The sequence below is a fragment of the Triturus cristatus genome, chromosome 1_2 (assembly GCF_964204655.1).
Source record: "Triturus cristatus chromosome 1_2, aTriCri1.1, whole genome shotgun sequence".
Classification (NCBI taxonomy): Eukaryota; Metazoa; Chordata; class Amphibia; order Caudata; family Salamandridae; genus Triturus; species Triturus cristatus.
Window position 1 is genome coordinate 908,036,011 of NC_140580.1, and position 16,603 is coordinate 908,052,613.

A 16,603-nucleotide genomic window follows, 5' to 3' on the forward strand; every position below is an offset into this window, starting at 1 on the left:
ACATGTGTTTCGCGCCCCTGTGACTCATTAGAAGGTTACTTTCTCAAGAATGCAAAATAAGAAAGAATAAATTGTGATAAGTGATTGGATGTCAGGTAAGGCCATCACTGTGTGTGGGGTTTGGACGTGAAGGAACACCTGTGACCTCCTAGACAGTAATGAGGACTTTTGGTTACCTCCTAAGTATGTTGCTGTGTACAAGGGATATATCCATCATTTGTGCAAAACAGATTATAATCTTAGGAGGGTTTATAAAAATGACATCATCAAGACAACCATTATCCCTACAGAGCAAGCCAGCTCCTGTGAGACTGTTCCATCCTCCGAAGTGGATTCAGTGGAGGAAGTTGATACCGGGAGAGCTACATGTCCTATGGTAAATTTTCGCGAGGAGGTACGCAGACACCACTTGAGGAATGCACAAGACAACCGCACAGGACCACCAAATACAAAAACCCAAGCACAAAATACACTAGGGGTCCAGACAAGAGAAAGGAACGGATCAAGAACAAACATCAGACAACCAACTAATTGTCAATCTGTTAACTAAGGACCTGCACCAGCTACACACCCAAATACTGAATAAAGACCTTTCATTCTGCTTAATGGCAAGATGGAACTTTGTGCACACAAAAAATGATCTCTTCAAATTTACTAGGAAATTGAAGCTAACATCCTTTTTTGCTGACCAGTAAGGCCATAGACCATCATTTGTGTCCATTACTCTATTACCTAAAATAGTTTTGATAATGCGCTAATTTATATCAGGCTTGCTGACCTATAGCGAACTATTTTAATTAGAATTTGATACGGTTATTGAAGATTCCTCTCTTACTCGATCTGCAGTACCAGGGTAATTACACATATCGACATAACAGCACCAGCCAAATAGTAATGTCCCATGGCAATGAAGGGCTGCCTCTGGTTCCCTCTTCTTAGGTATACTTTACCATAGTTTTCTGCCCAAGGTAGATGAAACTATGATTTATAGATATGGCCTCCTCAGCTAATTACACAGTTAGGTTTGGCCATGATGTGAAAGCACAGAAAATTCCTTTCACATGTTAGACAATGTGTCACCAATGTAAAATAATTACACAAGTACTCGTCTTCGTGGGATACAATTTTTACTTTCTGCATGTATGTATTTATTCCTGCTGAGATGGAACCCTTCAAGACTTTGCTCTTTTGACTGTATTTGAATAACAACACAAGCCATATGGAAACCAAACAAGTATATTGTACTCTATTTATGAGGTATTATGTCTTGTTCCTTTACTTAGTGTTTTGTTTCTGCTCTTACTATTAACTCGCTGCCACATTCTTATCTACAAAGCATGTCATGTAGCATTAATAGGAGGGCTCCCTGCCTTCTCCATGTTATCCATTTACCTTCATTTTATGTCAAAGGCTAAAGGGACTATCTCTGTAAGTTTTCCACTTCCTTCCACCCCTCCCATCCCCATTTTTTCACGTATTCTTGCACCATTTATCAAGACTGGCCTTCAACTAAGGTAGCTAACTGCATGGACTTTGATAGCACTCAGACTGTCTTTCACACAAACGATGGATATATTCCTGGGACATCTGTCAGATGAGGTTGAAGTTTGGTTGAGACAAGGCTCAAGTAGCACCCTTTCAGCAGAGAAGAGCAGGCAGTTGAACCGGAAGATTGGGGAAGGGGAAGTTGACACTGCATTAAGACAAGGCAAGAAAGGAAAAGCCCCTGGCCCCGACAGCCTACCTCTAGAGGTATAAAAAAGTACTGGCTAGTGCATTAAAAACTATCCTTGTAGAATTCTTTAACAAGTTCTTTTTGAAAGGGGCTAAAATGCCAGCCTCATGGGATGAGGCTAACATCTCCCTAATCCTGAAGCCAGGCAAAAACCCACAAAAGTGTGATTCGTATCGGCCAATATCTTTGTTCAACTGCGACTATAAGATCTTTGCAACGATATTGGCCGACAGGTTAAATGGACCAATGGCGGAGTTGATCCATACGGATCAAAAAGGGTTCATTCGGGGTAGGTCCTTGAAAGAGCTGACCTTCTCGCTGATAGGCTCGATCGACCTGGCATCCGCTTAGAGCTTCCACTTGCGGTAATAGCTTTAGATGCCACCAGAGCTTTTGACCGGGTAAACTGGGCCTTTTTGCAGACTGTGGCAGAATCTGTAAATCTTGGCCAAAATTGTTGTAGTACATTAGAGGCTATCTACAGGACCCCAAGAGCTAGCGTGCTAGTTAATGGCTTCCTGACCGATCCGGTTCTTATCAGCAGGGGAACGAGACAGGGGTGTCCCTTATCGCCACTTTTATTCAATTTATACATTGAGCCCCAGCCAGGAAAATAAGGAAGGATTTAGAGATTGTACCTTTTCAGTATGAGGGCTGGTGCAAGAAATTAGCTTTCTACGCTGACGATATTCTAATTTTTCAAATAACCTTCAAAACACCCTAAGCCGCATTACAGCACTAACAACAGACTTTGGAAAAATCTCGGGTTATGAAATAAATGGGAATAAGACGGTGGTCATGACTTGGAATTTGGAAGCAGGGGAAGCACCCAATAGGGAGGCAATGAGGTATCTGGGAGTCATTATTCCACAAGACATCTCCAAATTGACTAAAGTCAGTCTGGAGAAGGCAAAGAAAGAGATCAGTGGGCTCTTAAAAATCTGGGCACACCTCCAGCTTACCTTACTAGGCCGGGTAAACCTAGTAAAAATATGTTCCTCCCAAAATTAACTTTCTTGTTTGACACCATTCCCCTCTCGTTTGATAAGGAAGCGCTTAAAAAGCTGCAAGGTCAAATCGGTAGCTTTATTTTGTCAAGCAAGGGTCCCAGAATAGCCTGGAAGAAATTGAGAAGAAGGGTGGAGAAAGGGGGCATAGCACTACCAGACCTGCTATTTTATTCATGGGCCTTTTTATTAAAAAATTGAAAAATGCTGCTGAACACACCCACAATATCAGAGATTTGGAGACTGCTGGGAGTAATGGCAAGGCAGGAGCCAGGGGGTAGTGTCGGCTTTATGTTCAAATATGCAGACCCTAAATATTTTAAGAAAGTCAGGCTAAAGATTCTGAGAGGCCTGGCTGAGACCTGGTATAGGGTCAGAAAAAGCCTTAAAAATACCATACTTCAGCCAAAATGGCTCCTATATGGGACTCACTTGGCTCACTGGTCTGGACAAAAGATGCACTAGCTCGACCTCTGAGAGAGGCTGGCCTAACGAGATGGAACCATATCACACAGGATGGTCTTTTAATAAGTTGGGAATCGTGTAACCATCTCTGGGAACGGCAAATGTCCAGATTTAAATACATGCAAATACATAGTTGGTTTCGAGATCCAGGCACAGTGATAGGAAGATCAAATGAGTCGGAGGACAGACTTCTGAACGAGACTGTACTTAAAAAGGAGCTTGCAACAATATACTGGCTGATGGTGGAACTGGAAGATGGGGCCTTCACATTGCCAACGGAACTGTGGGGAAGATGCTTGCCGGAGTCTTCGCTGGAATATAAGTGGCAAGTATCAATGGCTATGTTATTTAAAATAGTAAAACGAGCACACCTAAGAAGAAATCGCCTTTTCTCCATCCATAGAGCCTACTGGACGCCCCAGAGATTGTCAAAGTTCGGGAGCAGAGGAGACGTGGTTTGTCCTAGGTGTGGTAGTCCAAGATAAGGTGACGTACATATGTTTGTGGAGTGTCCGGAGATTCAGCCTTTCTGGAATGATGTGAGTAGGGTTCTGTCTACTGTGCTGGATATGGACATTAAGGTAAGCGTCTTGTTGGTTATTTTAGGATGTATAGATTCCCCCACACGAATAACGGATAACAAAGCAAGGCTGCTTTTTTACTCTATTCTGTTGGCACGCAGAGAAATTTGCAGTGGATAGCTGTAACCCCTCCAAAGCTCATTGTTTGGCTAATCTCTATTAAATATGTTGCCAGCTTGGATATGAAGGCCTTCAAAAAGCATGATTTTTGGTCTCCCTTAATAGAGTGGTGTGAATAATGAATGAACAACGAAGTCCGATGATTACGCCTTCCTCGCCTCGTCTGGCTATCTGGTCCCCCCTTGCTTCCCATTCTACGCCTCCGCGCATGAGGGAGAGCAGGGGAGTGATAACAAGGGAACATAGGTGCTTCAAATGAACGAAGGCGGAAAAGGTTGTAGCCAGTATCCTCCCTTTCCTATCTCTGTCTCCCTGCTTCTAGCACAAAAGGGCATGATACTCTATTCACAGGTGCAAATGGAATGGAGTTTTTAGAGGCAAATGAGGACAAAAACATTTTTAAAAAACAAAACAAAAAAAAACATACTCATAAGTGTCCAGACGTCCTCACTCTTGTCTAGGAGGTCACAGGTGTTTCTTCACATCTCAACCCCACACACAGTGATTGCCTTACCTAACCACACACCTCTAATCACTAATCGCAATTTATGTTTTCTTATTATGCAGCCTTGAGAAAGCCCCAGACTAATGAGCCACAAAGGGCAAAACACAGATCAGCTGTCTTTACACGTTACTCTGTGGTACACATCAATATTGATGGACTAATGGAAATACTGTAAAATAAAAAGAACTGAAAAATAATTAAAGGAACTTAATCTGGTTCATTCAAATAGGAGGACACTCTTAACCCATCTCTCATTGCTACTACATTGGGGAACGGAAGATCCAACTCCCTTAGAGTGGTCCACCTGCACAAAATTTGGGTATTCTGTAACAGGGAGCGAATGCTGGACCTTGCATTTCATTACTGCAATGACTTTAGTGGTAAACTGAATAGGGATTCCCAAGACTAATGATGAGTGATCTTTCATTTTGCTCAAAAACAGTGGAATGTCAGGGAAGTGCCTGAAGGTACTGATTAAACTACCCACCTGATCACAACTTCTTACGCATAATTCAACAGCTTGCTGTTTTTTTTTCTGTATAACGTAACTATTAGTCATAGTGGTGCTTAATATTATTGGTGAATTACTGCCATGTATATTTATTGCATACTCTCGAAAATCAACTATTTATATTAGTTTTGCACTTCAATACAATAAAAAAGAAAATTGCTAACCCTCACCAAGCCTGTTCCTCTTCTATGATACATGCATATATATGACTTTTGTTTAGCGGGTATGGTGTCGTTCAGTGTGCTCTCAGCCATCTGTCAGTTCTGAGCTTCAATCAACATTGGAGTCTGTAAAGAGATGGGCTATGCCATGCACAAGTTGCTAAGCGCTTATTGACCTGCAAAACTGTACAACTCTACTCCTATAATCTGGTATATAATTGCAGACGTCTCAAGTTCATCTAGTTATATCGTTTAGGGGACTTTGATAAGACATGAGCGTTAGCTCTTTCTTGTCTGTCAGTGTCCATCTATCAGGTGGTTCTGATTGTATTCAGATATGTTTGGAGTTTGCTGATCTTGTTGATGATATTATGCTTATTAGGTTTGAACTCTACATTGAGCATAACATTCCAAGTCTTGTCTCAGATGCCTGGGCACTCTAACCATATTACCAACCTCTGGACATATTTCTGGATCTGCTGCGGGCCTCTGAGTTGACTTTGGGTCCTTTACATCTTTCGAACCACTGTAAATTGTTGAAGTGTACACGCTTTGTTGGTCTTAGGTGTTATCCAAAGTATGGAAGTTTCTAATTGCTTGTTAAATTAAACTTCTCTGAATTTTGTTTTCTCCATAATTTGCTTAATACTTTAAGACCAATGTGTAATTGTACTGTTGTTTATAAGGTAATGTTTCAATATGTATTTTATGGGACTGCTTTGGTCTTCAAGTTTGTGTTTTTTTGGAGTTGGTGTGGTAGTCTAGTGTTATTGTTACCTAGTCACCAGTTTTCTGTTCTGTACTCGTATGTAGGTTGTTTTCGCTACTGGTCGGAAGATGGTCACAGCACCTGTGTAAAGTGCAAGAACGAGAGCAGTCTACAGGAGGGAGAATCGCTTTTCAACTTGACAGAGTGTAGAAATGGTAAGTGCCCCATACCACAGCCTTGTATTACATTACTGCAGAGTACAGAAGTGATACTCGCACTTCCCCATTGCTTCTCGTGCTGCTGCCCGCTTAATGCTGAATTGTTACTTGCACTGCTTCAAAGCAAAGTGTGGCACTGCCAGTCTGCTGATAGCTTCAGTGCGCTGAAGCCCTGGCTGCAAGTACCGGCTCTTGTCGGGAATGGTTGAAGGAGCCTCATATTGCATTTCTGCTAATGGATCTAAAGTATTGTTTATTGTAGCTATACTCATTGGCATGAGGAGACCTTATCCAGGAAATATTTGAAGGAAAAACATGCACTTCTTTAAACACCTATTTACCATATTCTATTTTAGAGGGTCATAATACATACTGGTTTTGGTTTAGCACCTTAAAGATAAGGCTTGATGAACTTAGACCAGAGCCCTCCTTTCCACATCTAAGGCATACATTGTCTGCTTTAATCTTGCTTTTCCTGAGCTGAAGTATTGCTTTATCAGGGTCCCGACTCAGAGACTTGTAGTATAGAGTTTGTTTAGGTCTCGTCAACGCAGCGCGCATGCGTTGCATAGGAGGGGACCTCTCGGAATAGATTCGCTTTTTTGCCCAAAAACGTGCATGCTTCTCATTGCTTTCAATTGCCACGTGTTCACGTTTGGCGTTTCCCTTGCGGGAGCGAGTGGCGTCGTCTGTTAGCAATTACCGCGTTTGCTCCCGCAAGGTAAACGCTGCGCATCCCTGCTGTCGGCCGCACCCCTCCCCCCCCCCCCAGCCCTCCCACAATTGGCCGCTAGAGCTGTTCAGAGGCATGCGACATCTTCTGTTGCCACAAACTGTACTTTCTGTAATAACCCGCGCCGACCAAACGGGACACATTATGTAAAGAGCAAAGTTCAGCAACATAGCTGTGAACATGTCAGCTGGATTATATGTAACCCTGGGCGTAGTTTGCGCTACTACGCACTATGCGAATTGCACATAGCACAATGCAAAAACACGTAGCGTAACAGGCATTTTTTGCTTGCTCGCGGTCCTCAACGTCAAGATGGCGACTGCGAGCGAGCAAAATCAACATCCCGGCGAGACTTTTTCCTCGTTCGCCATCAGCAACATCGAGTTGCCGATCACGAGCGTGGAAAATAAACCTCCAGGCGAGATTCTCAACGCAGGGAGGTCAGGTTTCTCATTGTGAGTGGTCACGTATGGTCGTGACCGCTTGCTATGAGAAACTACCAGTCCGCGTCACTCGAGTACAAATATACTCGGGCGGTAGAAAACAACCGCTTGCTCTGTGCAAGATGCCGTTTGCAATGATTGCACAGTGCGGACAAGCATCCGGCACTGTGCAATCAGTGCGAACAGCATTTCCCTACTGCACTATGCAGTTCGCGTAGTGCAAAGTGCACTTTGCGTAGCTACGCGTAGCGCTACTACGCAAACTACGCCCAGGGTTAATAATATGGTATTCGGGAGGAGGGTAGGGAAACTAATGCAGACAGTTTACACCAGTTTCAATTCTTCCGCCTCCAGGGTCTTCCCACGGCTCCCGCGAGCTCCATTCCTCCTAATTACAGCAGCATTCTTGAGAAGTCCAATCTTGCTGCCGGACCGGAGCTCACCACATATTGAACACAGGGCCCCCCTGACTGGCAAGGATGGAGAAATCAATAAGCGGCAGACGAAAACCTCTAATTGTGGTCTTGTTCTGTTCCTCACTGTTTATTTTGGGGTACTTGACTCTCAAAAATAAACCCCTCGGTCTACAAAGCAGCGTCTTCGTGTAGGAAAAAACAGCAATTAAGGGACGTCCTTTTCGGCACGGCCCATTACATTGCAACAGAGTAAATATCATTTAGTGCACATGCAGTCGTTCCAGTACCACTCATCACACAGCAGGCGTAACTTATCTACAATTCCAATAGAACAATGGATTTTGTAGACCTGACAGATCCTTTCCAAGCAAAGTGCAGCCATGCTAAATTTGGTTTGGAAATAACTCCCTAAGGGCCATGCCATGCTGGTAAATCCATTCCCCAATGTAATGTATTTAACAATGGAAGTGAAGTATTTTATTTCACATAGCGTTCAGCGTTTTTACAGATGTGTGCTGCTTTGGGTGTGGTGTTTTCAGAAGATGGCAGGCGACCAGATTGCATATTTTTTCACAGATACTTGGCATAGGTAGCCAGAGCACCATGCAGTAAGGATGTAAGGATGCATTGGACACACAGTGGTAAATTAACTAATCATTAAAAGCAACTCAGGAAACCCCCTCCTTTCTGTGCTTCATTTATCTTCTATAAAAAAAAATGGTTGCTATAATCAGGCACCAACCTTTTTTCAATAATTAATTATCATTTATAAAACGTGTGCTAGGAATCACAAGCACATTTGCCATGAACAGAATATAAATGTCCATATAAAACTAACAAAGGATAAAAAAACTGAAAGCTGGATGGTTTAGAGTGCGGTATGTATGTTAGCATTGATAGGTACTCGAGTGCCCGCCTGTTCAAGAATACTTGATGACAATAACTGAATTCAGAGCTTCTTTAAGGCCTGGCTGTAAGCCTGGTGTGGCGTATACCAGATTGTGTTATTGTGTAGCTATTTCTTCGCGCTCTCTTGGTCAGGTATATGTGGTGTTTTAGGGATTTATCACGCACGACGGCTCACATGCAGGCTGAGAGTATTCCAGCTACATAGCTGAAAGACATTTGCAAAGCAAATAGCTCTGGCTAAACACGAATAAGGTAACAAAAGCGAGACCTATTGGCTATGCCAATGCTGGTTTATTTTGCCAACATCTAGGCTGTGTTCCACTTTGGGAGTGAATGGCTGGATTTGACGAAATGGCTTAAAGTATTAGCACAGCCTTATTACATGTGCTTTAATTTGAGTGATCTGAGGTTTCTGATTGAAGCTTCTGTCACATGTTTCTTAAACGCCTACCAGGGCTTTGGTTTAGGCATGAACTGGAGGTTGTTTTTCATCCTCTATTACACCCGTTTATCTTCCCTCCAGGCATTGTTAAGGAAATGTTATGTAGTCCTCCGGTTTTGATGATTTGCCTCCCTGACCTTTTGTTGATGAGGTTCTCCACCCCGCAATTTTAAATGCCACTCTGTCCAGGAAAGAATCTAGTATAATGCACATAACCTGCACAGGGACCAACGCCCAGACTTCAATGAAAAGGGCGGAACACATGTACAGAGCCCTGCACAAGATCTCTCTTCCAGCCTTGGAAGGATCACTTGTGGCATCAGCTCCCCTGTGGTAAATAATTTAATTACCGGGACTTAATTTGATACAGAAAAATAATAAATATAGCTCAGTAAATAAGAGGCAGAATCCGTGGTATTAGAGGTTCGGAATGGGCTTTATTCCAATGGACGATTCGAATCGTTGACTCCAGGTTCCATCACCACGGAGGTTCAGGAAGTGAAGTACATACTTTATTGATGAGTAAGTACTTTTATACAATAGGCATTACATTGAAGCAAATGCAAGAGGCGTAACAATTGATAGTGTAGATAAAACATACATGCGTAGCAAAAGTGGGCGTAACTGGGTGTGACTAAAGAACGTCATCAGGTGTGATGTCATAATAGGGTGGTTCCATGAAGGAATTTCGCAATGTCAGCAGAAATACTTGGCAGAAATGTGCGCGCAGCAGCATGACGTGTGATTGACGTGCAACTAGGGGGTGAAGGGGACTTGACATTTAGCTCTACATGTGGCGACAGATGTCTGGTGGGTCAAGTCAACCTTATCCCAAATCATATCTAACATCCTATGTTTAAAGAACTATGTTATCCAAAAGAGAGTTCTCTTAGAGTAGAATCTTATTCCATACTGACTATACTGACTGTTAGTGCGTGTACAAGCGTCTAAGTGTCTACACTAGATGCGAGGGCGAAAGTCTTCCATAATAATAGGGCTATGAATTACTTGCATAAAGACAGAGAAGCCGGGCCTTTGCTCGGTAGCTGGAAGAATGTTTACTTAAACTACTAGACAGGAATGCATTGGGCAGGGAGCGGAGCAGATAATTTCGAAGGTGAAATACAGTTTTTTGGCAGGCAGCAAGCTGATGTCAGGCACCGTGAGCCGCGCAGAGAATGAGGACAAAGTTCATGGATACAGATGCAGGCTCAGACTGGAGCTCTCAGAGGCAGAAGGCAGGGAAAGCTTGATGGCAGAATCAGGGCCTACTCGCCTGAACTGTAAAATGGCATAAGTGAACCATATAAAGCCGGTGGCCTTTCGTACTTAGGAATGGAATATCCGGCCCATTCATGGCGGATCTGAAAGAGGACATGTTAACGGTGGACGCACATGTATTTGCGTCTTCATAACTGGAACTGGAGGGAACATACATGTACTTGTGATTTATACATGGAACCGTTGGGGTCCAAGATAGGGGACATAACTGATCAGAAAAATCCATATTTCCACATTCCCTCCTTGTCCCCTACTTGCCCGTCAAGAGATATCAATCTTTATCAATCCATTGATCTGTTCATATAGCATCATTTGTTCTTCTTTTTTCTTCTGGGACGAACGAAATCTTGGTGGTGGAATACACGATGTGGCACACAGACCACAGATCGCTGGTCCACATTGTAGACATAGACAGCAACTGAATAGTATGAGAAAGCCAATACCTAGGAAGGATAGGACCTTCCATCCAAAGGTAGATAATACACTCCAAAACCAACCGGACCAAGTCCAGGTGCCTGGATTCTGGTGTATCTGGCTTACAATCTTATGAAGGCGGGTTATGGCTTTATATACAGATGGCGAATTTTCTGGTATGAAAATGCAACAACTTGATCCGATGACCCTACAAGCTCCGCCCCTATCGGCCAGGATGACGTCAAGGACAAGACGATTTTGAAGCACAACAATCCGCATAGCAGACTGCTCTTCTGTTAAATTGCCTAAGGCGGAAATAGTTTCATTCACTACTGCTTCAAGGGTTCTAGTTAATCTACGTATCAGCTTACTATTAGTAACGGTACCTATATAGGGAAAGAGACCTTTATTGAAATCTGTGTATTTTTCCCATGCTGTTTCAGTGTAATCGACTATTGGGAGATCTCTCCTTTCTCTATTGTGTACTAACTGAGTATTTCTGTGATAATCAGGAGGAGCTAGGAAAACAGGTGGCAAAAGGAATGCTATATAACAGGTACCATCCCAATCTAGAGGTAGGCGTATATATGCGGTCTGACCACATATAAAATAGGAATGGCGGTAAGCTCTAAATGTCGACTTGCCTTGATCTCTAAATTCTATTACAGTGGTGCATCTACTATGGCCCATATGTATGGAACCATTCTTTCTTACACATAATTCACCTTTTACTCGAAATACTGACATGGCGGATAAAATTGGAGTAGCTTCGGATTCGACATTTAGGATCATAAGATTAAGCGTAAAATTACCTAATCCATATACTTCATTTTCTAGATCAGTTCCTGTTCTTTTGGGAAGTCCCTCCTTGTTAGGGTAGCAGACTTTAAGTAAAACTAAGTTCAAATTTCCCCATACCCAGTTGTCTTGATAAACTGCAGAATTCGAATCTTGGGAATTAATTAAACTAAACCATGCTCCACAGGAGCCGTTGTGTGTGAACGGGTATGGAAAGAGAGGTAGAATTCCTTTATAATTCTGATAGGCAGGGAGTCGGCCACAGATCCAACAATTTGTAGCATTGCTAACCTGATGGGAATGATGTAACATACTAATAAAAGTGTTATTGCGCAGCGCAAATCTATATGACAATTCATGCGGAGGTAATTCACTAAAAGAATGTTCAGCAGTAACATTATAAACATGTCTAGAAATAGGATAATATATGTGCAACAATATACTTGCAGTAATTATTAAAAGACTTAAGAAAAACAAAATTAATAACGTCACTGTGCAATGACTACGCAGTGATTTACAGTATGCATGTCGTTTCAACATTTTTCGGGTTTTTTCTCTATTCAGGTCTAAGGGATACATGTCAGAGACAAATTCAACCGCTTCACCTTGGAGAGGACTTAAACAATCAAATTGCCTGACTGGTTAGACCTGAGTTTCAGTTTATATTGTTCGTGATTACTTGATTCAACCAAAGGAAGTTTTGAGTCAATGGGTGAAGACACACGAGGTGTGGTATTTACATCCGATGGTAGTCCATGAAATTTCTTGATATGACTTGAATGTACCCAGCCTTTCCTGCCTTCGATCTTCACGGCTGTCCTTGTGGTAAGCAATACGAGCTGAGGCGACCTCCACCTAGGATCCAGCTGAGACTTCCGATCAAAGTTCCTCACTAAGACCAGATCCCCCGGAACTACGTCATGGGGTTTCACCTCAGTGTTGTCAGGAAAAGCTGCAGCTACCTGTGAACGACAAGATTGTAGTGCAGACATCAAGGAAGCCAAGTAATCTGTCAGCATATTACAGTCAATATCAGTTATTTTACGTGGTATAGGCGTCCCCCACATATTTGGTGGTCTGCCAAAGATCACCTCATACGGGGATAGCCCTGTTCGAGAGTGTGCTACCATTCTCATGTAAAAGAGTGCAACTGGTAACGCTACTACCCAGTCGACACCTTTCTCCCTGCATATTTTGGACAATCTAATTTTCAGAGTTTGATTATGTCTTTCCACGAGACCTGCTGCCTCGGGGTGTCGGACACAGTGGAACTTCCACTGATAACCTAACAAAAGTGAAACGTGTTTCATTAGTTCGGATGAGAACGGCTGGCCGTTATCTGAGTAGACAACACGTGGTAAACCGTACCGTGGGAAGAATTCTCGAACTAACTGTTTGGCAGTAGTCGGGGCAGTGTAATCTGAAACCGGGTATGCCTCTGTCCAACGGGAAAGAGCACAGACAACTACGAGAACATATTTGAATCCTCGACATCGTTCCATCTGGATATAATCCATCTGGAGGACTTCAAAAGGGTGATCAGGAGGCTGAAATCCACCCTGTTCTACGGGAATGCTTTTTCCTGGGTTGAACTGGCAACAGATCATACAGGTACGAACTTTTTGTTTAGCTGCTGCTCGTAAATGTTTGTTGAACCAAATGTGTTGAATGCTGTCTAGCATAGCTTTTTCTCCTAGATGTGCTGGACTATGTACAGTGTTAATAACGACTTGGACCATTGAATCAGGAAGGAACCACACAGATTTTTCCTTTGTCATCCATCCTTGATCCGTTTGGATCCCTCCTAACTCAGTCCATCTCTTTATTTCGTCTGGTGTAGCATGTGTCTGTATGTCAATTACGTCAAGAGCGGGATCCTTAACCATCATGCAATGTGTTGGCGTCGGGACTATTGTCTTTGTCATGTCGGATGTTTGAGTTTGAGCAGTCTGTTTAGCTGTTCTGTCAGCTAGATCATTGCCTTGAGAAATGATATCAGTAACTTTCGTATGAGCTTTACATTTCATAATTGATATTGCAGTGGGTAGATGTATTGCATCTAATAAGGCATGAATGAGGGGTCCGTGCTGAATGTGGGCACCGTGAGAAGTTAAATAACCTCTCTCTCGCCACAGCACGCCGAAGTCATGTACAACTCCGAATGCATAACGTGAATCAGTATATATGTTGACTTTTTTATTTGTGGCTTGAATACAGGCTTGTGTCAGAGCGACGAGCTCTGCTGCTTGAGCGGACAAGGTATTTATGCAATTTGTTTCAATGACTTCAGTGTCTGTTGTGACTGCGTAAGCGGCCACTAACTCTCCTGTACCTGTTCTCATACATGAACCATCTACATACAACGTCAGGTCTGGGTCTGATAATGGAACGTCTGTTAAATCTTGTCTGGGTTTCGTCGTGATAGTGATAACTTCAATACAATCATGTGCAAGTGGATCTGTTCCATTTACAGGTAACAGTGTGGCAGGATTCAATGTACTACAACGTCTAATTTCTATATGTGGTTGGAACAATGTTAATTCATACCCTGTAAGTCGCGCTATAGTCAAATGTTGTGTTTGTGTGCGGTTCAAAAGAACCTCTACTGCATGTGGTACTTGTACTGTCAATGGATGTCCTAATACTATGGCATCGCTTTGTCTGATTGCTAAGGCTGTTGCTGCCACTGATTTTAGGCATGCAGGCAAAGCCTGAGCTACGGGATCTAATGTACTAGAAAAATAGGCACATGGTTTGTGTGATCCTGCTTGTTCCTGTGTGAGTACTGACAAGGCAGTACCTTCGCGTTATGTAACAAAGAGTGTAAACTGTTTATTGTAACATGGTGTTGCTAGGACAGGTGCTTGACATAAAGCTTTCTTTAAACTTTCAAAAACGTGTGTATGTTCCTGAGTCCAAGGGAGGACAGTCAATGTGGCTGCCTCCTGTGTTGTCAATTGAATGAGTGGTTTTGCTAGAAATGCATACTGAGGGATCCACTGCCTACAATATGAAGTGAGGCCTATGAAAGCCCGCACCTCCTTTTGTGTCTTGGGTATCGGCATATTTGCAATTAGCTGGATGCGATCTGGTGTAAGCTGCCTTCCCTCCTTGGACAGCGAGTGACCAAGGTAAACAACTCGCTGGACACAGAATTGCAGCTTAGAAGGGGACACCTTGTGCCCCTTTTCGGCCAAAAATTGTAATACCGTCAGTGATGCTTTCTCACATTCATGTTCGTTTCTAGCGGTGATCAGCAGATCATCGACATATTGAAGCAGGGCAGTGTTTACTGGCATGTGGATACTGTCGAGTTCTCGTTTCAGTGCTTGGCTATAGATGCTGGGGCTTTCGGTAAATCCTTGAGGTGCGCGTGTGAATTTAAAGCTACGTCCATTTAAACTAAATCCGAACAAGTATTGGCTTTCCGGATCTATTGGGACGCTGAAAAAGGCATTCTTGAGATCAATTACAGTAAAGAATGTTGCTTCGGAATCAATAGCTGTCAGTAATGACGAGATATCTGGGACCACAGGGAATTGTGGCACAATGCATTTGTTCAATTCGCGCAGATCAATAACCAATCGATATACTGGCGGAGCCTTTGGATCTGTTCGTTTAAGAATCGGAATTATCGGGGAATTACATACATTGGAGTCTGTTTCCACAACTACTCCTTGGACAATGAGCTCGTCAATAATTTGCAGTAAAGCCACTACAGCATCTGGTGGTAACTTGTATTGTCGCATTCGTGGTAGTACCACTCCTGCCTTTAATGTAACCCGATATGGTGTAATATTCATGCAACCCACATCAGTAGGGCCTTGTGCCCATAAATGTGTAGGTAAAGTCTGTAGTCGGGGATCCATGTCTCGATACACATAGTGACCTTTGAAATCACGTAAAAACAATCTTACTCCTTCCGGAGAACAACATATTATAGCTCCTAGAGCTTTCAGTGTTTTTATACCTAACAGGTTTTCTGGACATGATTTAGTAAGCAATAAATCTGTAGTTCGGGTTAAAGGTCCTATCGTAAGTGGAAGAGGCTGTGATACTTCATTAACAATAGGTTTTCCTGAAAAACCAAGGGAAATATTCTGTGAGCCTGAGAGGGGTGCCCCTGGAACTTCACTACGTTTTATAGTTGTTCGACTTGCCCCTGTATCAAGTAAAAATTTTCTATCTTGGCGTAATAGTTCACTATGTACATAAGGTCCTTCTTGGTCTACAGGGACCTCGATAAGGGGTAAGTCAACTTCCCTCTCTAGGCTGGTTCATGCGTATCGTTGATAATCAGGATAGTCGTACTGTGCGGTCTGGTACAGCTGTCGTGTCGTGGTTTGTGTGGCAGCAACAGGCAACGCTGGTGCGGCTGGCACAAACTGTATAGACTGTTGTGGAGCTGGCATGGACTGTGCATGCTGTGGTGCTCCTTGTTCATTCTGATCCTGTCTAGGTGGCCGTGGTCTTTCTTGTGTTTTACCTGTGGCGATATTACGCTTTAAGACTGGGCAATCGTGTATGTAATGACCTGGTTGTTTACAATAGTTGCATGTCCCTTTTACAGGTCCTGCTGAATCACCGGACTGTGTCGTACCCCTTTTATGACCTTCAGCTGGAACTGTCTGGGAGACTAGCATTTTCATTTTTGTGTCTTTCATGCGTTTCTGTTCATGTTCTTGTTCCTCTCTAATTCTATTGTAATGGTACTGTAACATTTGTAACATTTGTGATGGGGTATTACCTTGCCAGGTACTCTCGAATTTTAATACTCTATTCTTCACCTGGGGCAAGGAATTTTCAACTAATTTTGTCACAAACAGATGTGGGTATGACTCGCTACTTGCTTTTATACCACTATTTATACCAAAACATTTTTCGAATCGGGCATAGAAATCACTAGTGTCTTCATCTTGCTTTTGTTTACAGGCTGATATTGCACCCCAGTCTTCCTTTTTCGTGGTTAATAAACGTGGCAGTACCTGTACTAGTAAACCTGGTAGTGCTTTAGTTTTATCCCCAAGCCCCGAACCTGGACCTCGGGCCCTTTCTTCATTTTCTAATGCTGTCCAGTCTATCTTTTGGTCTCCTACCTCCCACTCTTTTTCCTTGAGTTTTTCATAAATGCCAGCAGGCATTAATACCTTTAATA

The 16,603-nt window shown here is 42.9% G+C and overlaps 1 protein-coding gene across 2 annotated transcripts in view; it reads left to right on the top strand.

Annotated features, from left to right (window-relative positions):
• Positions 1–16,603, top strand: part of C1_2H1orf159 (chromosome 1_2 C1orf159 homolog) — a 273,746-nt gene that overhangs the window by 106,211 nt on the left and 150,932 nt on the right. For both annotated transcript variants that reach the window (XM_085609641.1, XM_085609644.1), the window contains exon 5: positions 5,899–6,009. In XM_085609641.1, the coding sequence (XP_085465767.1) occupies positions 5,899–6,009 (111 nt within the window). The remainder of the gene's footprint in view (positions 1–5,898; positions 6,010–16,603) is intronic.